The sequence below is a fragment of the Lissotriton helveticus genome, chromosome 2_1 (assembly GCF_964261635.1).
Source record: "Lissotriton helveticus chromosome 2_1, aLisHel1.1, whole genome shotgun sequence".
NCBI classification, from domain to species: Eukaryota; Metazoa; Chordata; class Amphibia; order Caudata; family Salamandridae; genus Lissotriton; species Lissotriton helveticus.
Window position 1 is genome coordinate 1,998,974,124 of NC_136059.1, and position 24,303 is coordinate 1,998,998,426.

The window sequence follows — 24,303 nt, forward strand, 5'->3', positions numbered from 1 at the left end:
GTTTTGCTATCCTATGCTTTGTTTTGTTATGGTATGCTATGTTTTGTGTTTTGTTATGCTCTGCTGTTTTGTTGTGTTTTGCTATGCTATGCTTTGTTATGCTATGCTATGTTTAGTTATGCTATGCTATGTTTTGTTGTGTTTTATTATGCTATGTTTTGTTATGCTATGCTATGTTTTGTTGTGTTTTATTATGCTATGCTTTGTTTTGCTATGCTATGCTTTGTTATGCTATGTTTTGTTATGCTATGCTAAGCTTTGTTTTGTTATGCTATGTTGTGTTTTGTTTTGTTATGCTATGCTGTGTTTTGTTGTGCTATGCTATGTTTTGTTATTTATGCTATATTTTGTTGTGTGTGTTTGTTATCCTATGCTGTTTTCTTGTGTTTTGCTATGTTTTGTTATGCTATGTTTTGTTATGCTATGCTTTGTTTTATGTTATGCTATGTTTTGTTATGTTATGCTATATTTTGTTATGTTATGCTAGGTTTTGTTCTGCTATGTTTTGTTGTGTTTTGTTATGCTATGCTATGTTTTGTTATACTATGCTGTTTTGTTTTGCTATGCTTTGTTATGTTATGCTATGCTTTGTTTTGTTATGCTATGTTTTGCTATCCTATGCTTTTTGTTGTTATGCTATGCTATGCTGTGTTTTGTTATGCTATGCTATGTTTTGTTATGCTATGCTGGTGAGGGTGTATGAGTGTGTGTGAGGGTGAGTGAGGGTGAGGGTGTGTGAGAGTGAGGGTGTGTGAGAGTGAGGGTGAGGGTGTGTGAGGGTGAGGGTGTGTGAGTGAGGGTGAGGGTGTGTGAGGGTGTGAGGGTGAGGGGTGTGAGGGTGTGTGAAGGTGAGGGTGTGTGAGGGTGAGAGGGGGTGTGAGGGTGAGGGTGAGTGAGGGTGTGAGGGGGTGTGAGGGTGTGTGAGGGTGAGGGTGTGTGAGGGTGAGGGGGTGTGTGAGGGTGAGGGTGTGTGAGGGTGAGGGTGTGAGTGTGAGGGGGAGGGGGGTGAGGGGGTGTGAGGGTGAGGGGGTGTGTGAGGCTGAGGGGTGCAAGGGTGTGGGGGTGTGAGGGTGAGGGGGTGTGAGGGAGAGTGTGTGGGGTTGTGAGGGTGAGGGTGTGGGGTTGTGAGGGTGAGGGTGTGTGAGGGTGAGGGTGTGTGAGGGTGAGAGGGTGAGGGGGTGTGAGGGTGAGGGGGTGTGAGGGTGACAGGGAGTTGTGCTGAGGGGGTGTGAGGGTGAGGGGGTGTGAGGGTGTGTGATGGTTAATGAGGGTGTGTGAGGGGGGTGAGGGTGAGGGGGTGTGAGGGTGAGGGGTGTGAGGGTGAGGGGGTGTGAGGGTGAGGGGGTGTGAGGGTGAGAGGGGGTGAGGGGGTGTGTGGGTGAGTGAGGGTGTGTGAGGGTGAGGGTGGGTAAGGGGGTGTGAGGGGGTCAGTGTGAGGGGGTGTGAGGGGGAGGGGGTGTGAGGGTGAGGGGGTGTGTGAGGCTGAGCGGTGCGAGGGTGTGGGGGTGTGAGGGTGAGGGGGTTTGAGGGGGAGTGTGTGGGGTTGTGAGGGTGAGGGTGTGGGGTTGTGAGGGTGAGGGGGTGAGAGGGTGAGGGTGTGTGAGGGTGACGGGGGTGTGAGGGTGAGGGGGTGTGAGGGTGAGTGAGGGTGAGAGGGGGTGAGGGTGAGTGAGGGTGTGTGAGGGTGAGAGGGTGAGGGGGTGTGAGGGTGTGTGATGGTTAATGAGGGTGTGTGGGGGTGTGAGGGGGTGTGAGGGTGAGGTGGTGTTAGGGTGTGAGTGTGAGGGTGTGTGAGGGTGTGAGGGGGAGTGAGGGTGAGGGTATGTGAGGGGAGGGTGTGTGAGTGCGAGGGGGGTTGTGAGGGTGAGAGGTGCGAGGGTGAGAGGGTGTGAGGGGGAGTGTGTGTGGTTGTGAGGGTGAGGGTATGGGGTTGTGAGGGTGAGGGGGTGTGAGGGTGAGGGTGTGAGGGTGAGGGGCTGAGAGGGTGAGGGGGTGTGAGGGTGACGGGGGTGAGGGTGAGGGTGTGTGAGTGTGTGTGAGTGTGAGGGTTAGAGGGTGTGAGGGTGTGTGAGGGGGTGTGTGAGTGAGGGTGAAGGGGTGAGGGTGAGGGGGTGAGAGGGTGTGTGAGAGTGAGCGGGTGTGTGAGGGTGAGAGGGTGTGTGAGGGTGAGTGAGGGTGTGTGAGGGGGTGGGGGTGTGAGGGTGTGTGAGGGTGAGGGGTGTGAGGGTGAGAAGGTGTGTGAGGGTTAGAGGGTGTGTGAGGGTGAGAGGGTGTGTGAGGGTGTGAGGGTGAGGGGTTGTGAGGGTGAGGGGGTGTGAGAGTGAATGGTTATGAGAGTGAGGGGGTGTGTGAGGTTGAAGGTGTGTGAGGGTGAGCGTGGGTGAGGGTGGGTGAGAGGGTGTGTGTGAGGGTGAGAGAGTGTGTGAGGGTGAAAGGGTGGGTGAGGGTGAGTGAGGGTGAGGGGGTGTGCGAGGGTGAGGGGGTGTGAGGGTGAGGGGTGTGTGAGGGCGAGGGTGTGAGGGAGGGTGAGGGGATGTGAGGGTGAGGGGATGTGGGGGGAAGGGGCTGTGAGGGTGAATGGTTATGAGGGTGAGGGGGTGTGTGAGATTGAGGGTGTGTGAGGGTGAGCGAGGTTGAGGGTGTGTGAGGGTGAGCGTGGGTGAGGGTGGGTGAGAGGGTGTGTGTGAGGGTGAGAGGGTGTGTGAGGGTGAAAGGGTGGGTGAGAGTGTGGGGGAGGGTGGGTGAGGGTGAGTGAGGGTGAGGTGGTGTGCGAGGGTGAGGGTGTGAGGGTGAGGGGGATGTGAGGTTGAGGGTGTGAGGGAGGGTGAGGGGATGTGAGGGTGAGGGGATGTGGGGGTAAGGAGGTGAGAGGGTGTGTGAGGGTGAGAGGGTGTGTGAGGGTGAGGGGGTATGAGGGTGAGGGTGTGTGAGGGTGAGGTCGTGTGAGGGTGAGGATGAGGGGGTGTGAGAGTGAGGGTGTGTGAGGATGAGGTGGTGAGGATGAGGGGGTGTTAGGGTTAGGGTGAATGGATGTGAGGTTGTGAGGGTGAGTGAGGGTGAGAGGGTTGTGAGGGTGAGGGTGTGAGGGTGGGTGAGGGTGTGTGAGGGTGAGGAGGTGTGAGGGTGGGTGAGGGTCCGAAGTAAATGGTGGCAGGGCAGACATCATAAGACAGAGAGAAGAGACTGCGTGGTGACTGCGTTGGTCAGTTTCAGAATCAGGAGGGGCAGAGTCAGCACAGTCTACGAGGGATCAACGTGTCTAGAGGCAAAGCATAGCGGATGTAGCATTGCAGCTAGCCAGTCGAGTGTTTTCAAGCTGAGTGTCCCTAGAGAAACGGCAACACAGCAACAGCATTTGAGGAGCAAGGCTACTGTAAACAAGCATGGTAGGCTTTCACTTTCGTCCAGAAAAAAAAACAACGAGAAAGGTGCATAGAACGCCGAACAAAACAGGCTTCCCCGCGAAATGGATGCAAAAAAAAATAAGCTCTCGGCATGGCGGGGGAGCGGGAGCGCATTCCTTTGAAGTCTGATGCCAAGGCTCAGACAAATGGTGGTGTGCGATGTGCACGCGGGGGGCGGGGGAGCGGCAGCCTTTGAAGTCTGATGCCAAGGCACAGACAAATGGTGGTGTGTGAGGTGGCTGGCAATGATGTGCACGCGCATAGCTCACATGAACTGTACGCGATCCGCAGCTAGGTAGACTTTTCTTTTCCGCTTACTATAATCTCGCCTATTTATCCCTGCGGGATAGAATAGTCGAGACCTAAAAAGCATTGTTTAGGTGAGATCTCTATTTGCAGGGCTGTTTCAGAGCATAACTTTGTCACAGTCCTGAGTAGTTAGTTAATTATCTGCATTACCAAGTCGTGTATGCATACGTCTTCTATTTCTCCACATGTGGAACAAGATTATGACCTTTATGGGTAGATTTTCTTTCCGTCAAATGGATCCATATAAATGTTTTGCAGGAAGTGGAAGTGCATTAATTTAAGTCTGGCATTGTTTGAGACCTCTTTCGACTGTGAACATGTTTTTTTTTCTTTCTAATTAGATGATGAATTCATTTAAAGCACTTTACCAGTGTTATTTCACCCTCAGGGGTATTTGTGTTTTTTGTCTGCTTTTAGTGCTATTTGAATTAATTGAACCTGTCTATGTTCTTATCCCGGGTTTAAAGTCTGGAACACTGGAAGAGTTCATAGGAACCCCGTCCCAACTTCTCTGAAATTCCCTGCCAGTGTGGCATATTCGATCAATTAGGTAGATCTTACCCTGAAAACCTCCAGTCCCTCAGTGAAAGTGATAAACGTGTTGCTTGTGAATAAGTCTCCCTGGTTGTTACAGCCATCTTGCCATCGTTTCAGCGTAGGAGTATTCATGTTACTGCTGCTCCCTAGGTGATTCCAAATTGGTGCACTAAGTATAAACCCTCCTCTCATAAGGAGTATTGTGAGGGGTTCATGATGGTGGGAGCCCTCCAATTAGTTTCCTCCCAGTTGTGTGCTCATACACCATTTAGTTGCTTTCTTGAATTGGCTCTTTATATAATAAAGTTCCGGATCTAGGAGCGCAAGGCCCCTTTCTTCCTAATCCAGCTTCATTGTGGCGATTTTAATTCGAATCCTTTTTTGTTTCAAGTTTATACGATGCCTTGATCCATCACCTGTTCTCCTGACCTTTTCAAATGAAGCATTATGGCCCTAAATAGAGATTATCTGGATGCGTTCTAGATTGGAATCCAACAATAGGTGAATTACAGAAGCAAAGTTAACTTTTTTAAACAAGAATGTTCTCCACACCCTGCTCTTGCCCCCTACCATGTACATTACACCGGGCTCACTTGCTACCTCGCCCCAGTTACTAGCGCTGTAACACCTCCTCCACACTGACCTGGTATTGGACTAGGATATGGGAATGAGGCAGTTTGCATTTGCATCACTTGGTGACTAGGTTCTCACATGTTGATTATGGAAAAGAGCCTTCGAACTAACAATAACAGTGTCACTATAAAGACAACTTTATCTTTTTTGTTCTAGGTACATTCCAGCTTTGGGGCCACACTATTCAAGTTGATTGGGCTGACCCCGAAAAAGAGGTTGATGAAGAAACAATGCAACGAGTTAAAGTATTGTATGTGAGAAATTTAATGATTTCAACTACAGAAGAAACAATAAAAGCTGAATTTAATAAATTTAAACCTGGAGCCGTTGAACGTGTCAAAAAGCTTAGAGATTATGCATTTGTGCACTTTTTCAACAGAGAAGATGCCGTTTCTGCAATGTCAGTAATGAACGGGAAATGCATTGATGGAGCAAGCATAGAAGTGACTTTGGCAAAACCAGTAACAAAAGAAGGCAGTTGGAGACAACACTTGAATGGTCAATTTAGCCCCAATTCGGAAAATATTTTAGCTTTTTCAAATAAAGAAGATTTAAATCAAAAATCACTCGGTCGATCTCCAAGTCTTCCAGCTCGTCTTAATGGTCAGCATAGCCCAGCCTCATGTGAATTGGAAAGATGCACGTATCCTTTTTTTCCAGGCACAAAACTAACACCAATTAATATGTATTCATTGAAATCCAATCATTTTCATTCTGCAGTAATGCATTTAGACTATTATTGTAATAAGAACAACTGGACACCTCCCGAATATTATTTGTATTCAACCACGAGCCAAGATGGAAAAATACTTCTTGTCTTTAAAGTGGTTGTTCCAGCCATTGCAAATAGCACACACAGTTATTTCATGCCAGACAAACTGTGTACGACGTTGGAAGACGCAAAGGAGTTGGCTGCTCAATTTACACTGCTGCATTTAGGTAAGTGCACTTTCTTGACCTTTTAGATGTAATCTTTTTTCTTAAAGAATACATGTCTAACCTAGACTACATCCCTCTGTATGTTCATAAATGCAAATTCATGTTCCACAAATTGTTCTATGTGTTGGGGTCTCCTTAAAATCATACTGAACAGCCATATTATTTTGTAAGTAAAATAACCAGCATGATTTGGCATGTGCAGCTAAATCTTTATTCCTCATCACCTTCTAGTATCCAATTTATTTTTTAATAATTTGGTACACTTTGTAAAACAACCCCTGCAGCAACATAGAAAATCCTTGGTAGGTTTAAATTAACATAATGTATTAGTATTTTTTTGAAGATTCACCTATGTGGAAAATTATTAATTGTATTTTACCCTGATCATCATGTAAAAGCGGTGAGACTAGCAGGAAATTTCTTCAAGGGTCAGTATCGACAGAGCCAGCTGGCAGCTTTTTCTTACACACAAAGAAAGACCAAAAGGCTGCACTACTTCGTTTATGAATTTGAATCATTCTGAAATCAAGCCACTGTTTCTTCTCACCAAAAAATAGAAGTTGATTGCCTCAGCTAAATCACTAACAGCTTTTCCTGGAGAAAAATACAAAACCCAGTGTGCACTACACATAAAAAACGGTCCACCATAGACTTGATCAACACTAAGGAAAACTAGATTCTATGTCAGGCTCCGGAGGCGAGGATTAGGCTTAACTTTCTTCACTTTTATTCACCTGCAGCCTTTAACATCATAGCATTTCAACAGTAAAACTACATTTCTCATAAATCCTTACGAAAAGAAGACAAACAGTCCATCCAATCAGGACTCTGCACTTCCATAAAATAATCCCTGAAGATCCTCTATGCCCCTCTTTCTCCGCTGCTCTGGCAGCCTACAGATAAGTGCCTTTGAAATTCTCTATTATTTCTGCTTTACTGTGCTACTACTTGCGGCGATATTGGGCAGGTAACATAGGAACCCGCTGCGTTTCATGCCACTGTTTTTTCAAATTGCCTTTGTGTACAACTAAGGGTTTTCTCTCCACAGTGTGGCTGCGGGAATGCTCTCTCTCTTACGCGGCCGCTTCTGATTGCCATGCTCTGGTGCACAGTGCGGCCTATCTTCCGCTCCATGGTGTTTCACCAAGGTACTGAAACCGGTGGTTGAATACTTGAGAACTTGTGGCGTGCGATTGATCGTCTACCTGGACGATATCCTGAACATGAGCCAATGCCGGCTATTACTGACTGAACATTTGCAGATTACTATCGACCTACTGGAATCTCTCAGATTCGTGGTTAACAAGAGGAAATCTTCACTCTCCCCATCTCAATCTTTGCAATTCTTGGGGTTCATAATAGACTTGGGCAAAGCTACCCTCAGTCTCCCATCTTGAAAATTGACCAAGATAAAATACAAACTAGGAAAACACTGTCCAGACTACAGATATCACTATGTCAGTTAGCACAACTTGTGGGCATTCTCTCACCCTCCATGCAGACCATCTTCCCAGGCTCCCTCCATTATCAGGCACTTCAGCATTGGAAGACTTCCCATCTTCAACGGGGTCTTATGTTTAATAATCTGTTCTCACTGCAGAGAATTCACCACAGGTGGAAAATGGTCTTCCGCAGAACAAACCTTCTACATAAAGTGCCTGGAATTAATGACAGGTTCTTTAGCAGTCAAATATTGCACCAAGGACAAAGTTCAATGTTCTGGCCTTCAAGGACAAGGTTCAATGTTCTGGCCTTCTCAAAATGGACAATATGGCTGCAGTGTGCCACATCAACCACCTGGGGGAACGAGGTTGAAAACTCTGTTGGACCTGGCTCAATCATTGTGGAAGTACTGTCTAGCCATTAGATCTCCGTGTTTGCAGAACACCTCCTAGGGAGGCCCAGTCAAGTGGGAAACTAGCAGTCACAGCATTGGAAGGATGACAACCTGTGCAAACTGGACCCTTCTCCATAGATGTATTTGCCTCTCGGCTGGATTTCCAACTGGACAGGTATTGCAGTTGGAGACCGGATCCCAATGTGGTGTCAACAGACGCGTTTCTCTAACATTGGAGCACGGAGACAGGGTATGCATTTCCACAGTTTGCGATGATAATGAGGTTATCCACACCAGTTCGAAGACAACAGGTGAATCTGGTGGTGATCACCCCGGTCTGGAGGTCTCAAGTCTGGTTTCCAGCTCTGATGAAACTTTCGTGGGATTTTTTCAAACTCTCTGCATGGCAACCCTCATCACTTAGTCCCAGCTGGCTCATTTGTCTCATGGCCTGGAGGAGTACCAGGAATTCTGGAAAGTCCGATACATTTCACGAAAAGCTGCCTCCACTCGCCAACGCTTGGGCAGATAGCACTAATAAAAGCTACTGTTCTGCCTGGTCTCGATGGTTCGGTTGGTATTTCCAGTGCCAAGTGAATCCCTTGAGAATGGACATTGTCAATATCTTGAATTTCCTAGCAGCACTGTCCTCGGAAGGTTTGGCCTGCAGGTCAATAAATCCAATCTCAATTGGCTATTTCAGCGGGCCATTTGCCAATAGCTGGTCATCCAGTTGGGAAGCCCCCTAGGTTGACAAGTTTCTGAGGGGTATTAGGTTATCGGTCCCTCTTGAGCCCAGATATTCCACCTTATGGGACATAAATAAGGTTCTGTATTATCTAAAATCCTGGCCTTCGAATAAGTTCCTGTTGCGTAAACAACTGTCAGCAAAGTTAGCTACCTTATTACCCTTGATTTTCTGTTGAAGGGTTTTGGATATACGAGTGTTGGCTATAACAGGTAGAGTATTCTCCCTCGAAGAGGTGACTTTTCATATTGCTCGAAGAAGTGAGTAGATTGTGTCATATCCAGCATTTCCAGATGTTCCCAAACTATGCGTTGTTAATACAGTAAAGGTGTATGAGGCTATGACAGAGGACCTTCGTCCTCCCGGAGAAAGACAATTGTTAATCGCTCTCTCTAAATCTCATAAAGCGGTTCTTCCCCTACTATTGCCAGATGGGTCAAATGGACAATGCAAGAGGCTGGTATTGAAATCTCACAGTTTGGGGCTCACTCGGTGAGAAGCCTTTTCGTTGGGAGATAGACTAGAGGATATCCCCAATGTACACACTGGTCATCAGACTCAACTTTCAAGAGATTTTACATTAAACCAGTCTCAAATCTGACAACTCCAGTGGTGGAAAAGCTTTAAACTAGCCTAATCCTCACCTCCGGGTTCTGAAATAGAATGAAAAATGTCCTTGCTATCGTAATGGAAAGTTTCAATTCTATTAAGGATACGGATGCAGGGATTAGCCCACCCACTCTTCTAACATGGTTAGCCGTCCCACCGACAAAATATGAGACTTTCGGGATGTTGGGATAATCTAAATGTATGTAATTCATGCATACACTGTTTTGTTACGGTTTATCTTGTTAGACATGTTTAAGTTGATATTTCCACTCTGCTGATTAAGAATTGAATCCTGATCAATTGTAAACAGACATCTTACACTATTATTTCTTTCTCAGAAGAGGAAACCAATAAGCAAGAGTAAATTTCGGAAAAGACAGCTGCGTTCATAGGAAGAAAAAGGAGCATAGAGAGTCTCCAGGGATTATTATATGGAAGTGCAGCTCCCTGATTGAATGGAGTGTTTTTCTTCTTTTCCCAAGGACTTATGGGAAATTTATTTGTAGTTTTGAAATCCTATAATGTTAAAGGCTGCTGGTGAATAAAAGTGAAGAAAGTTAAGCCTAATCCTCGCCTCCATGTTCTTAATTGAATGGAAACTTTATATTGGGATAGCTAGTACATTTTTCATTGCCACTAAAGCATATGTTTGTAGACTGTTTTAGCGATCTATAGACCCCATTTGAAATCCCATTCTCTTATTCTGCCTTAAAAGACAAGCTATGTTGCCTTTAACAAGAAACCGAAGGGACATTTCCTTGATAGACAAGGAAATCGCAAATATATTAGTCTCAGCAGGATAATAAAGAGGTGGACTGACCATTAGAGAACAGACTACAGCATCAAACTGCAGCTTGTGATGAACTAGCACCAATTGTCCTATATATATAAAATAAAAAGTCAGCAGCATGATCCTTTTACCACTTCAAGGAAGAGATGTTGGTGGTGAAAATATTAATCAAGCATTGACAATGCCAGTAGCTCTGACTTATCAAGAAAAGTGCCCTTCATGCCCTTGATGGGTTTGGAACTCAATAAGTCATCAAATGTGCTTTATGCCACATTTTTTCACTCGTACATCCATTCATATATCCACTAACTCATTCTTGCTTTCACCCTCTACGTGAACCACAATAAAACACATACAAACTCTACAACATATGCAAGATAAATGAAAAGAATGCAAATAGGAAACAGAAAACATTCTGCCATCTAAACACAGCAGGCAAATGCTTGCAATATTTAAACTAAACATAGCGGGTGTCTGTCTTGCAGAGCTATAGTCTGTTGTTGTTCTAAAGTTTCAGCATGGCCATCGCTTTTAGAATCAAGGTGAAAATTGAAAATAAAAGGACTGGCCATCCACCGTTGAAGACATTGAAGCGCTCTCATTAGGTGGATGTATGCTTGTGATCACAAAATATTGTCATTCCAAGGGCAAGTGAACCAATGCCTGATGTTGAATGGGCCAATACCCCATGCAGTACACTGTCATGATGGAAGGAGAGTGTAAATGAAAGGCAGACAGTTCTATGGCAGAACAGGTGGTCCAAAGTCCTTCAGTGTATATTACCTCATTCTTTTTTTATTGCAAGAACCTGACATACAGCTAACAAGATTCTAGCAAGATAACAGATCAGAATCCTCTACACCTAGGGTTTGTCAGAGGCAGTAACCAATATCAAAATCTTTCCATATTTCATGTAACAAAATACCTATCTGCACACTTTAATACATAGAAATAATCCCATCTGTAAGTGCCTTATGACTTTAACATATGCTTTTCACAATCAGTTTATCAGGCCTACTACATTTATCATAACGTTTCATAACAAACAGATCAGACCTATGGTATCTGAAATATTTTTGCCTAGTGAACCTATTAGGCCTCTATCTGTTAACATTGGATTGTCACCAAAACCTATTGAGGCCTCCTGTACTAAGCTTAATGTTTCCCACAAGCCAACCGACAGGCGTACGATCATAAAAGTACATAGTATATAATATTGGAGTTGGCATCGCAAAATATTATCAGCCTGATTCATGTACGGGCCGTTTTGCGTGTCCCTAATAGCGATTAATAGCGACTCGCTATAGAGGAAACGCAAAACGGCATTCATGTACTTTTCTGGGAAAAAATAGCGACTCGCACGCGGGCGCTAAAGCCGTTAGCGACCTACAAAATACGCAGAAAAATCGCTATTCCCGGCTACCTGCGATCGGGATTGCGACTCGCAATCCCGATCGCACGGGATTGCGACTCGCAATCCCGATCGCACGGGATTGCGACTCGCAATCCCGTGCGATCGGGAATGCGAGTCGCATTCTCGCGCGATCGGGAAAACGGGAAGACGCATTCCGAGCACCGTGATGACATCACAACCAGGAAGCAGCCAGTTCCCACCCCCAAACACCACAGTGACGCTATCCTTCGAGTGTGCACGTCGGAAAGCAGACGCTAAACCACCGTTAGCGACTCCAGAAACGGCAGAAACAGCGACCGCCATGTCTGAGGAACCTGTCCCTGGCCCCAGCAACAGCGCTGGACGAAAGCGCAAGCTCAAGTTCTCCGAGCAGGAGCTCGAGAACCTGATTGAAGGGGTGGTGGCCAACCATGACAGGCTGTTTGGCCCCAACTCCAGGAAGGTCCCAGAGCAGGACAAGCGGAGGATCTGGCTGGGGATAGCCTCCAGCGTAAACTCGGTGGGCGTGGCGGACAGATCGTTGGAGGAGCTGAAGAAGCGCTGGTACGACCTCCGAGGTCGTGCCAAGGAGAGGGTGGCGGAGCGCCTTGGTGAGGCATCGGGCACTGGAGGTGGCGGACCGACTGTCCCACCCAACACACCCCTGGAGGACCAGGTTGAGAACACCTTGGAGAGGGAGGCGTGTGTTGGCGTGACCCCTCTGGACTCCTCCCGCCCCACCCAAGACACCCAAGGTAAGTGGCATGCGACTGCGACCCTGTCCCCTATGACCGTCCCTGACCAAATAGGCTCACTCATTGGCCCTTAGTCATGCCTATGTTGTGCATCAGGAAATGACCTGAAGCATTGTGGGAGATGTAGTATGTCCACGATGTAGTAGTACCACAATGCGGCCAGTTAGGTTCCAAAGTGCGCAAATCCACAGCCATCCAGGGAATGACACCCAGCATGCATGTAACATCTGCACGTCTGACAGTCACATGCACCTAATGAGTATCCACTTACCCTCACAGGTGGCGATGATAGCAGTGACAGCGAGAGGCTGCAGATTGATGAGGAGGCCCAGGAGGAGGAATCACTACCCGAAACCCAGCCACCAGCCCCTGCCGCTGCACCAACACCAGCAGCCAGGCCCCCCACCGTACCTGCTCCTGCATCTGCCGCTGCACCAACACCAGCAGCCAGGCCCCCCACCGTACCTGCTCCTGCATCTTCCGGCCAACCGGCTGCCAAGGCCAGGCCCCCCACCGTACCTGCTCCTACATCTTCCGGTCAACCGGCTGCCAAGGCCAGGCCCCCCACCGTACGTGCTCCTACATCTGCCGGCCAACCGGCTGCCAGAGCCAGGCACCCCACCAATGTGCCTCCAGTTCCTGCCGCACCAGCAACACCAGCTGCTACACCACCTGCAGCTCGTGCAACCAGATCTGGGCCTGCCACAGCCGCAACACAGCGGGCGAACAGCAGGAGGGGCAATGGGCATCTCCAGGCCTGCATGAGCGTCGAGCGGCGCATGCTCCGAATCCACCAGCGCCAGTCGCAGCAGCAAGGAGCCATCCAGCTCCAGCTGCATAAAATTGGCCGCAATGTGGCGGGAGTTGGAGAGCGGATGGACCGCATGACGGCGGCCATGGACCGCATGACGGCGGCAATGGAGGACAATACTGCTGCGCTCGTCAAGCACCGCAGTGTTGCAAGCAGGCGCCACCACCAGCTGATGAGCCGGCTGTCGGCCTATAGTAGGTCAAATTATGTGGCAGCAAATGCCACCACCCAGCTGTCGCGGCGCTCTCTGACCCAGCAGCACCAACTGGTCCAGTGCTGCGAGGACATAACCAGGGTGCTGGAGCACCTGACCACCGCCGTGACGGCACTTCATACACCTGTGCTACCGGCCATTGTAGGGAGAGACGATGCCAGTGAGGGTGCCTCCAGCGTGAGCAGCCACTCTGCCACGCAGGTCCCGCCACCTAGGCGCAGCACCAGGGCAACGCCTGGTACAGCTGCCCAGGATGAGGATGAGCCTCACAGGCGCCTGGGCATTACGCGCCGGAGGCGCCAATGACATTGTCTGAGGGACACTGCCACAGGCTGACGCTAAGCCTGGCAAGAACCTACTTCACACTGCAGTATGCAGGAATACTGTAATTTGTAAATAGTTGAAACCAGAACCTTTTTCTTGTGAATGGAACAAATACATTTATTTTGCTGCACACATTAGCCTTGTGTAATCATTAAATTTTGCATGCAATTGTGATATGTGGGTTGGGGGAAGAGGGTGGGCTAGAAATTGTTCGCTGTGATGTGGTTGCGACGTCTGTGGCCTTCAGCTGGGTTCTCCCCGCGTGCATGGTGCGCATGTGCTGGTGGCCGGTCGTCCCCCTCAGATTCACTGCCTGAGATGTCAACAGGTATCCGGCGCTTGGTTGCAATGTTATGAAGCATTGCACAGACAGCCACAATGCGGCAGCACGCTGCAGGACTGTAATACATCGCCCCACCTGTCTTGTGCAGAATACGGAACCTGCTCTTGAGCAGGCCGAATGTCCTTTCTATACAGTTCCTTGTCCGGATGTGCGCAACATTGTAGCGCCGTTGCTGAGGTGTGGCAGGGTTGAGGTAAGGGGTCAGGAGGTATTCCCGTAGGGCGTAGCCACTGTCACCTGAATGAGAGGAGCAGATGTTGATTGCCTGTGCAGCGCAGTTACTTCATAGCAATGTGACATGGTTGACAAAGTTTACTTACCAAGTAGGTGTCCTTCCCCAAACTCTCCCCTGAACAGTCGTGTGTGGAGTCCGCTGTGCTTGAAGATAAAGGAGTCATGGGTACTCCCTGGGTACTGGGCCACAATGTCAGTGATGATGGTCTTGGCATTGCAGACCATCTGTATGTTGAGGGAGTGGTAGGACTTCCTGTTGCGGTACATATACTCCGTGGCAGCTGGTGGGCAGATGGCGACGTGGGTACAGTCTATGCAGCCGAGGACATGGGGAAAATGGGCGACATTGTAAAATTGTAGTTTTGTCAGGTCCAATTCCTCTTGGCTCGTGGGAAATGTGATGTGGCGGTGGAGCTGGCTGAGCATGCCGTCAACAAAAGTGTGGAGGCAGCGTGACATGGTGGGCTGGGATATCCCCCCAGCAGCGGCTACTATGCCCTGGAAACTGCCGGAGGCCAGGAGGTGCAGGCTGCACAATACCTGCACATGTGTGGGCACAGAATTGTTTCGCCTTGTTGGGTGCTGCATGATGGGGTCGAGTTCTTGTATCAGCCAGGTGATCATTTCCCCATTCAGCCTGTATTTAGCATAAATCTGTTCTCTGGTTTGGCCCAGCAAGGTGACCCGCTGCCGGTAAATCCTTTCCTGCCTCATGCGTCTCCTCCGTGCTGCTCGCTGTAGCCTTCGCCGCCTCACCACCATGTACATCCCAGGCATTGTGGAACGCCTAATGCTGCTGCTGAATGTCCTTATGTGTGATTGGTCAAGCCTGGACCTGTTGGTGATTGGCCAACAGTTTTTCAAATTTTACTTAATCATGGCTTTTATGGTTACCACCTGCTTTGAGTTGTCCTTAAATTGCGCCGCGCAAATGTGCGAATTAGCGCTTTTTCGCTATTGTATTTATTTCATGAATGCCGATTGAGACAATATTGCGTTTCGCTATTCATTTCGCAGATTCCGTGGTTGGTCGCTATTTCCGTATCGCTAATGCTCGACTACCCGGAGTCTGCGACTATTATAGCGTAATCGCTATTTAAATCGCTAATATTTTTTTGCGAATTCGCTATTTCGTACTTGAATGCCGATTCCGTGTTTTGCACCCGCAATTGCATTTTCGCAGCCATTGCGGGCGCTATTTCGCTTCATGAATCAGGCTGTATGTCTCCTAAGCCGGCCTAACAGTGGAAATCTTCTGCACCACCTGTTTATCACAGTTGGTAACCAGCACCAAAACCTTGCTTATTACATTAATCTATGAGATACAGAACACCTATCAGTAGGCTTCAATACAGAGTAATAGCAAACTACCCTTAAATGTTATTGACTTTAATATATGCTTTTCACAACCAAAATGTCAGGCCTACTGCCTTCACCATGCATTTTCATTACAAACAATCGGGCCTACAACCTTTTTTATTGGCTTGTCACTATAACCAACTCAGACCTACTGTGTTGGTCATAGGATTTTCCACAAGGCAACCATCAGGTATACTGTAATGAAATTACAAATATGTCCAATATGCAGTTGTAATTTTCTTTTTAAAAACCTTCTAATTAACCCTAATAAGGATTACTATAGTACAAATCGTGTATCCACATGGTTTGTTTTGGTGGGTCACCAACACCAGAAACTCTTGCCTACTACGGTAATCTGCAAGATGCCATGTAATACAATACCTTCCTAAAGGCTTTTGAAAAGTGTAATAACAATACACCTTAAAAGCCTATTGCCCTTTACACATGCTTCTCACAATGAGTAAGGCCTACTTGTTTTATCACAACTTTTCATCATAAATTGATCACACTTGCAAAATCTTACTAACATTGCCCAGTGAACAGATAAGGGCTCAGGCTTTTACCACTATCTTGACACTATATACACCACAGGTCTACTGAAGTGTGCATAAACTAGCAACTCTCATAATCAGTCATAAATGTATAACATTTCAAATATTTACATAATTTCAGTTGGCAAGAGCCATATACAACCCTTCTCAACAGGTCCTAACAAGAATCATCACTGTGAAATTCGACTTCCAGTGTTTGCCAGAATGAGTGACCAACAACAAAACCTTGCCTACTTTATTAATCTGTCAGATTGCATATATCCAAATACCATTCTACAGGCTCTAACATAATGTGATAACAATTCACCATCAGAGGCCTATATGCTACCATATGCTTTTTATAATATATAAGCCTGGCCTACTGCATTTGTAATACTTTTTCATAATAAACAGACCAGATCTATGGCATCTGGCATAACATACCCCTGCACACCAATCAAGCCTATGTTATTATTATTGGTTTGTCACTATAACCAACTCAGTTCTACACTACTGACCTTAGAGCATATCTTCTATCCCCACGTTTTCTTCTAGTGCATCACCAACACCATTGCCTATAACGTTAAGCTGATAGATTCCATGTAATGAATAACTTTCTACAAACTTGCAGCGTAGGAACTATTCACCTTAAAAAGCTTGGAGGCCAATTCACGAAGGTAATCTGAGACAAAAGTCTAACTTTGCGACTTTTGGTAGTTACAGAAGTCATTCATGACTTTTGGTATTCACAGAAGTAATTTATGAGTTGTATCTTTACGTCCAGCAGTCGGGCCTACTGACCGTACCCGGACTGTACTCTCCGCACCCGGACCTTACTCTCCGGCTACGCCGTACTCTCTGGCTCAAGCCGTAATCTCCGGCTTGTGCCGTAATCTCTGGCTCGGGCCGTATAAAGTGTAATCAATGGGCTGTAATGCAGTTTTTACAAAAAGGAACATTAGGAATGTGTAATAAATGGTAGAGGAGGTCATGAAAAATAGATTGGGCAGGGAAAAAGGTATGGCCTGACACTACATTATATCCCATAAAAGTTTTCTTCTTTGCCTCATGGTACATGCAGTTCACAATTTTCACTCCCCTCAGTGTTGACTCTGGTGTCAACACTACCGTCAACACTGAAGGGAGCGCCCTTAGTGTTGACTGTAGTGTTGACACTACAATTAACACTGAGGAGAGCGCAAATTGTACCATGATACAAAGGAGCAAACTTTTCTGGGTTATAATGTAGTGTCTGGTCATACCCTTTTCCCGGTCCAAACTGTTTTTCATTACCTCCTCTACTATTTATCACACATTCCTAATGTTGTTTTTTGTAAGAATTGCATTCCCGCCCATTAATTACACTTTATCTGGCCCAAGCCGGAGATTATGGCTCGAGCCGGAGAGTACGGCCCGCGCGGGAGAGTACGGTCCGGGTGCGGAGGGTACGGTACAGGTGCGGAGATTCTGGCCCGACTGCAGACATAAAGAAACGACTCGTAAATGACTTCTGTGAATATCAAAAGTCGTAAAGTTAGACTTTAGTCTCAGATTACCTTTGTGAATCGGCACCCTAATGTCTTTAACACATACTCTCCACAATAAGTAGGCCAGGCTCGCTGGCTTTGTCATAATGTTTTCATAATAAAACAAATAACCCCATGAAATCTGGCATGACTTTTCCCAGTGAAACATATACGCTTTATCATCAGCTTTGCATTTTACCCAACTACGGGCCTTTCAAGTTCTTATAAGGAACCATCATGCATACAGTTATAAAATTACAGTTATAAAATTACAAATATGAACAAAATATAGCTTGCACAACAATATATAACTCATCTCAATAGGGCCTTACCAGAATCATCACAGTGAAACCCCCCCAGAGTTTGTTTCAGTGGGTGGCCAATGTCAAATCCCTTGCCTAATACAGTAATCTGTGAGATTACAGGTCACAAATACCTATCTGTAGCCAGTTGCGCAATGTGATAAGAACGATTAAAGGCTTGCTGCCTTCAGCAAATGATATTCTCAGCAAATAAGATAGACCAGCTGCCTTTGTCATAATGTTTTATAATAAGCTAACCAGACCTATGACATCGGACATAACTTTGCCCAGTGCAACACTTAGACCTATAGCTTGTCAGTGTACTCAACTCTGGCCTACAGTTCTGAGTGTAAGCGTTTCCCACAGGGCAACCATTAGGCACACACTCATAAAATTTTAAAAATATGCAAAATTCCATTTGACTAAGAAAAATGCTACCTCTTTTAAACCCTCTAATAAAGATTTTCACAGAGCAAGCTTTCGTAATCCATGGTTTCTAAAAAGTGCTAACCAGCAGTGAAACCTTTGCCTACTATGGTAATTGTGAGATTCCATGTAACAATATATCCATGTAACAATCTACCTGTTTGTAGACTTTACTATAGAGTCATAGCAATCCACACTTAAATGCTTATTGACTTCAATGTATGCTTTTCACAATAAATACGTCAGGTCTAGTTCCTTTAGCATAACATTTCATAATATCCAGCTCATGCCTAAAGCCATGATTACTGGCTCAGGCCCATACCAAACTCAGTCCTGTTGTATCAACTGTAGGCTGTTCCACAAGCCAAACATGCAAACCGAGTATTTTTAGTGGAAGTACCGAAATTCCGCCCAGTCAGATCCTGTACTCAAGGGAACCGACATGTGGGTGGTGCCTAAGGGTTTCTCTCAGCAGTAGTGTGAAAGCAATTTTTAATTCCTAAAAGGTCAGTCGACAACTGCACTGTGAAGCCAGACCTAAAAGTCATTGTTTATTAGTTTAGCCCTGGGCATACCATATTGCTCTCAAACACAATATTGCACTCTGAAGTATAAAGTTAATGACAGAAGGGTAAGGTGATGGGACTCCAGTAAATTCCTCATGACTGCCCTCTTATCTGTGTTGCTGCCAGGGAAGTACAAACACAATCCATTATCTAGTTATCTAAGACACTTTAATAATATTAGAAGGCCAGGTGCATGTTCCGGAAAGTTCAAGGTTAGCCATCTGATGAAATGAAATAATCATGGCTGCCTGAAGGAGAAATACGTTTTTCAGTGACGCACCCAACTTCTGCCCAATCAAAACATGTACCCCTGGCTTCAGATATGTGAGCGGAGCCAAAGCCCCTCTCTGTAGGACTCCTCAACGTTCTTTTTCAGTTTGATCACATTATATCTGGGGACAGCTGCTATGTTAACCCAGACTTAAATTGGGGTTGGAGACAAAGTAAATCAAGCTAGACCTCATTCTTTCAAAAATTAATTGAAAGAAGTGAAAAATAGGCAAGAAAAACTAGGGCAAACAAAATCATTAAACCATCAGAACCTTCCATTGCAGAAACAATTAAAAGCAAATATGTCAAGATACAAAAAAGTAAAAAAACAATAGCTAAATGGCTTAGATTAATGCCACCCACTCAGAAATTCAATTGAAATACTGGACTATTTGAGAACCATTGAAAGCTGTCTCAACAAATATCCTGTAAAAAAACTTAAAGACCTCATCCAAGCCGCCTGAACCAAAACCTTTGCAAAAGACATTTCTCTTCACAGTTACCAAATTCATCCACTGGCACTGTGGAAATATCCCTTTCAAGTCAAATCCTTATTAAAAAAATGTTCTGCAGAGCCTCAGTGGCTAAGTGGGAGGAAGGCTTTGTACCAGATGCACTACATTATGAATAGCGATTTCCTAATTGCGATTTTCTGTGAAACGCAATTAGGAAATCGCTATTCTTAATGTGTGAATCTTTTATTTTTGAAATGGCGATTCCTTTTGGATCGTAAATTTACCTATCTTGTGAATATTTATGAGGTGGCAGTTTGGCCTGCTGGGGTCTTCAGACCACGATGTCTGTGATTGCTTTTAAATAAACATATCTTTTATTTTTTTTAAGACAGCCTTAAAGGACCATAGAACAAATATAAAATGAAATGTTTAAGTTTCATTTTTTTATAGTAGGCTGGGGTCCGTTGTCTTAAAAAGTATTTTTTTTCACCAGACACTTTATACGGAGCCTCTACTTGGCTCTCGCAAATCGTTAGGCGCTCACCCCCTACTTATCGCTCCTTTTCATAAACTTCGAGAAGGCCTTCGATACGGTGGACGGGCACTATCTCGACAAAGTCCTTGCAACAATGGGCATGGGTCAACAATTCAGCCGTTTCGTCCACGTCCTTTACTCCAACCCCCAAGCTAGGGTGTTGGTCAATGGCTCTCTATCTGAGGTCTTCCCAATATGGAGGGGCAGAGGCAAAGCTGCCCCCTCTTCCTGCTCCTTTTCGCACTGGCGGTGGAGCCCCTGGCGTGCCTTATTCGCGCCGATGACTTACTACAGGGCTGGTCGTAGGGGAGCCACCACGAAGATAAGATCGCATTATATGCGGACGATGTGCTGCTCTATCTCGCAGACACCGGCCCACTCCGGCCCCAGATGTCTCCAATCGCTCTAGCGCTTTGAGAAGGTCTCGGAAATCTGGCTGAACCCAGTCAAGACAACCCTCGTGCCTCTCCATCCCTCTAGGGAGTGCTTCGACTGGGAGTCTACCATCCCTATTAGACAACAGTTGTTTAAATACCTCAGCATATGGGTGGCCCGAATTGGAATGGGCGCTGTACGTCACCCCGATAGTTATGCGGCCAGGACTGATCTCAGTCACAGGCAAGCCCTGCCTCTTAATGCACTCGGACGGGTTGCATTATTTAAAATGATGATCCTCCCTCGCTTCTTATATATGATTTAAAATACTTCTTTCCATTACCCCCGTAGCAGGTTCCGAGAGATCGACTCCATGACCACATGATTCTTATGGGGAACGGGCAGACCGTGCGCATGTCCCTTGACCGTTGCTGTATTCCGTCCTTTGCCGGAGGAATGGGCATGACTGACCTGTACCTACACTACCTAGCGACGAGGTTGCTTGTTCTCCATGACTGGTTTACAGGGGGATGGTCTGACCCCGCCTACCAAACCTAGCTTTGAGACATGGACTTTCCTCGGATCCAAGCCCTCCTTTACGGCTCACCTGTCCCCCAAGCGCTCCCAGCGGTAACCCGAACGGTCTTCTTGGCCGGGCGTTTGGCCTTGGTCTCACATGCTGGGAAACTAAATTGACTCAGCAAACGCCACTCTGGCAGGGTACATGGCTCAGCGAGGTGGCAGCATTACAAGGGTTTACACATTGGGAGCTCATTGGAATCTCCCTGCTGGGACATGTGTAGGTAGGGGATCATATACGATCTATTCAGGACTTACAGAGTTTCTTTTCCCGCCACATCTCACAATTTTACAAGTACTTACAAATTTGACACTCCCTCAATACGCACATCCCTGTGGGTACCACGCTTCCTGAATTCAGCTCCCAGAAGCACAGGTCATGATGGGGAACCTCGGGAGGGGAGGCATATTGCGCATATACAGCACTCTCACAAATAACAGCCCCACATCTCTGGACCCGCTTAGGGCTCGCTGTGTGGGTTGGTTGGGCCCCCTTGAGGAGGAGGACTGGCGGGACGCTCTGATGGCCCCCAAGCAGATCACTACCTCGGCCAGACTTACTACCTCCACACCGCAGACCTTGCTCCAGACCGGCTGCAAAAAGCAGGTCTGCGGTCCTCACCTGACAGCACGCGATGCGCACTACCCAGCGGACTTCTTCCACGTGGTTTGGTTGTGCCGCTGTCTCGCAAGGTATTGGGATAAAATAGAAACGAAACTTACACACATTTTGGGGTGGCAAGTACCCCATGATCCCCATCATCTCCTCCTGGGCATTACTGATGGTCTAGATTGGACCCGGGCGTACAAATTGTTCCTGCGCACTACTATCGTGGTGGCCAGACGAGACATCGCCATGGCCTGGGCGCGGCCTGACTGCCCCACGATCGCTATATGGCACTGGGGGGTGGACTGGTGCGCCACTCAGGAGAAACCCTTCTTTGAGGCCAGGGATTGTCCAGCCAAGTATCAAAGGGTGTGGGGCAAATGGGGAGACCAGATGGATTAGGGGACCGTAGAGGGGAGACGCTTGTTTTTGTCATGATGCTAAGTGCCCGTCCAATGTGCCCACCGTGTGACTTCACATCAGATGCTTTCTATTGTCAAATAGTGATTTTGCTTTCAGTGCTGTGAATGTAGTTTTTGCCTTTGTTCTATAAAATCAATAAAGTTGATTGTCAAAAAAAAAAAAAAAATTTTAACAGTCTCAAAGGGAACATTTGCAAATGTTTACCACTAACTTTCTGTAGTTTGTAAAAAATTATTTTTGCAGCCGTAATTAGGTCACAAAACATTAATAGTATTGCAAATCAGTATTTGGAAGGAACGCCTTAAACACTTACTCATACACAACAGGCATGTCTTCAAACTAAAATTGCCTCACTTAACTCTAAGTATAGATTACTGTATTCAGATTCATACACCAGGCCTATGTTACCCAGCGCTCCTTTGGATGATAGGTACATCTGTTCCTGAAAGATGTCCTAGACATAAGCATTCTGGATAGGCTTCTTACAGTTTCCCTGAACCGTGTCCCGATTTTTGATTTCTGTCAGGCTATTCATTATAGACTTCCAGTAAAAACTCTTCAAGGCGTCCAATCTGACTCTGCCGTCTTATTACTGAGTTTCTTTAACATGTATTACTCCCTCAAAGGTGTTTTTGTGTTGTGCGTCGAGCACAGCTAAAAGGCTTAAAGCCGTGGGCTGTTTAAGAGTCACAATTAGAGGATACTCATACTAGGTATATGATTTGTTTCATATGACTGAACTTGATGGAACTTATTTACAATTTGAGTTAATACACTTTACTGCTTATCTCCTTTAGGCTAATCAGGGCACCTATACAGTTAACACTTAGCTATTTGTATCTTAATCCTTCCTTTCTGTGGTGTTTATATTAGACATGATGTCCTACATGACTATCCTTTCTCCTGATTTGTTTCATATCCGTTTTGATGTAATGGCTATTGTTTCGGATAGAGACTTCTAACTGCTGATTCCTCACCTTTTACATATTCCTCAGGCATCATACTGGGCCCGGAAACTTTTGAGCAGCACCTTTAGGCACCAGTAGGTGGCTCCTTGCAGCTGCGCACTGACAACCGTTTCACTCCAGAAATGGCGTGCTGTTATGTGGCCGTTAGGGTCATTCTCAACATTGCTAAGTTAGCTCTGCTGCCACAATGCTGCTTTCTGATAGATACATCTGCCAGGGGATTCCTCACCTTGTGAATATCCACCTTGCGTCAGCAACATTCGGAAATTCTTTTTGTAGCTTCGCGCCAACGTGGACAACGTCACAGAGGCACAGCATCGCTCGCGACTCCGATGACGTCACCGACACCATAATAGGCCCATGCCGGCGTGATGACGTCAGCTGTTCCCTTTTTTCCGCGTCGTCGACGCTAATGGTTTCGGGGAATCTCTGTAGCTGTTGGTAACTTTGTTACTGTTTTTCTCTGTTTTCTTGCTTCTTTGTTTCGCCGAATATGTCGACTAAGAAGACCGGATTCAAGCCATGTAGGGAGTGCGGCAAAATGATGTCGATCACGGACCCGCACGAGGACTGTATCTGGTGCATGAGTTCGGACCATGATGTCGATAGTTGTTCTTCGTGTAGGAAGATGAATCCGAAGGCGCTTCGAGAGAGGGAGACTAAGCTTTTAATGGCGAAGTTAAGAGGAAGTAAAGATAAGAAGTCTTCGAGATCTCGTTCGAGAAGGGCGAGGTCGAGGTCAAGATCACGATCGGCGTCGCTCTCGAAGTCGTCATCCGGTCATGCTTCGAAGTCAAAAAAGAAGCATAAGAAGCGAAGACATGAGTCTCGGCGTCATTCGGGTAAGGATTCGGACTCGAGACCGAAGTCGCCTAAGAGGAGGCATGAGAAGGATGTAGTGTCTCCATCACCAGAGGTCTTGGATCCAGAAGGTGAGGCTTCGCCTTCGGAGTCGCAGGTTCAATCGCCGACTCCGGTTGTGAATCCGTCTCCGGCGCTGTCTCCGGCTCGAGAGGATGAAGAAGTCCCTTTGGATGACGGTTCAATGACACGACCACCTGTTGAAGAGGAGGCGAATCCGGAACCTCTGAAGGATCAGTCTGTGGGTTCTTATCATCCTTTCCCTGCTCCAGGTCATGACCCTACTGCGTTTTTAAACGCTATGTATGGTGTCTTTTCCAGAGCGTGGTCCCCCTCTGGTGCACCTTCGGGGTCTATGGGTCCTCTGGCGTTTAATTTAGGAGTTCCCCACTCCTATGCTTCAGCTCCTTTTATGCCATTTATGCCGGCTCTGATGCCGCCTTGGCATTAATCGGCGCCGCCGAGGTCGTCGACGCTGATACCGACGTCGCCGGCTCCGAGACGACCTCGAGAGCAGCGCCCTGGGCCTGCGGATTCGATCTTGACGTCGATACCGGCTCCGTCGGAGTCGTTCACGGATCCGACGGCACGGCTGTTGAAAGAGAGATCCAGAAGGGATGCTCAGCGCCTCATAGAAGAGC

General features: G+C 46.7%; 1 protein-coding gene across 2 annotated transcripts in view; it reads left to right on the plus strand.

The window, feature by feature from the left end:
• The window catches only part of RBM46 (RNA binding motif protein 46), a 703,675-nt gene that overhangs the window by 231,636 nt on the left and 447,736 nt on the right, over positions 1–24,303 (plus strand). For both annotated transcript variants that reach the window (XM_078676964.1, XM_078676965.1), the window contains exon 4: positions 5,040–5,822. In XM_078676964.1, the coding sequence (XP_078533090.1) occupies positions 5,040–5,822 (783 nt within the window). The remainder of the gene's footprint in view (positions 1–5,039; positions 5,823–24,303) is intronic.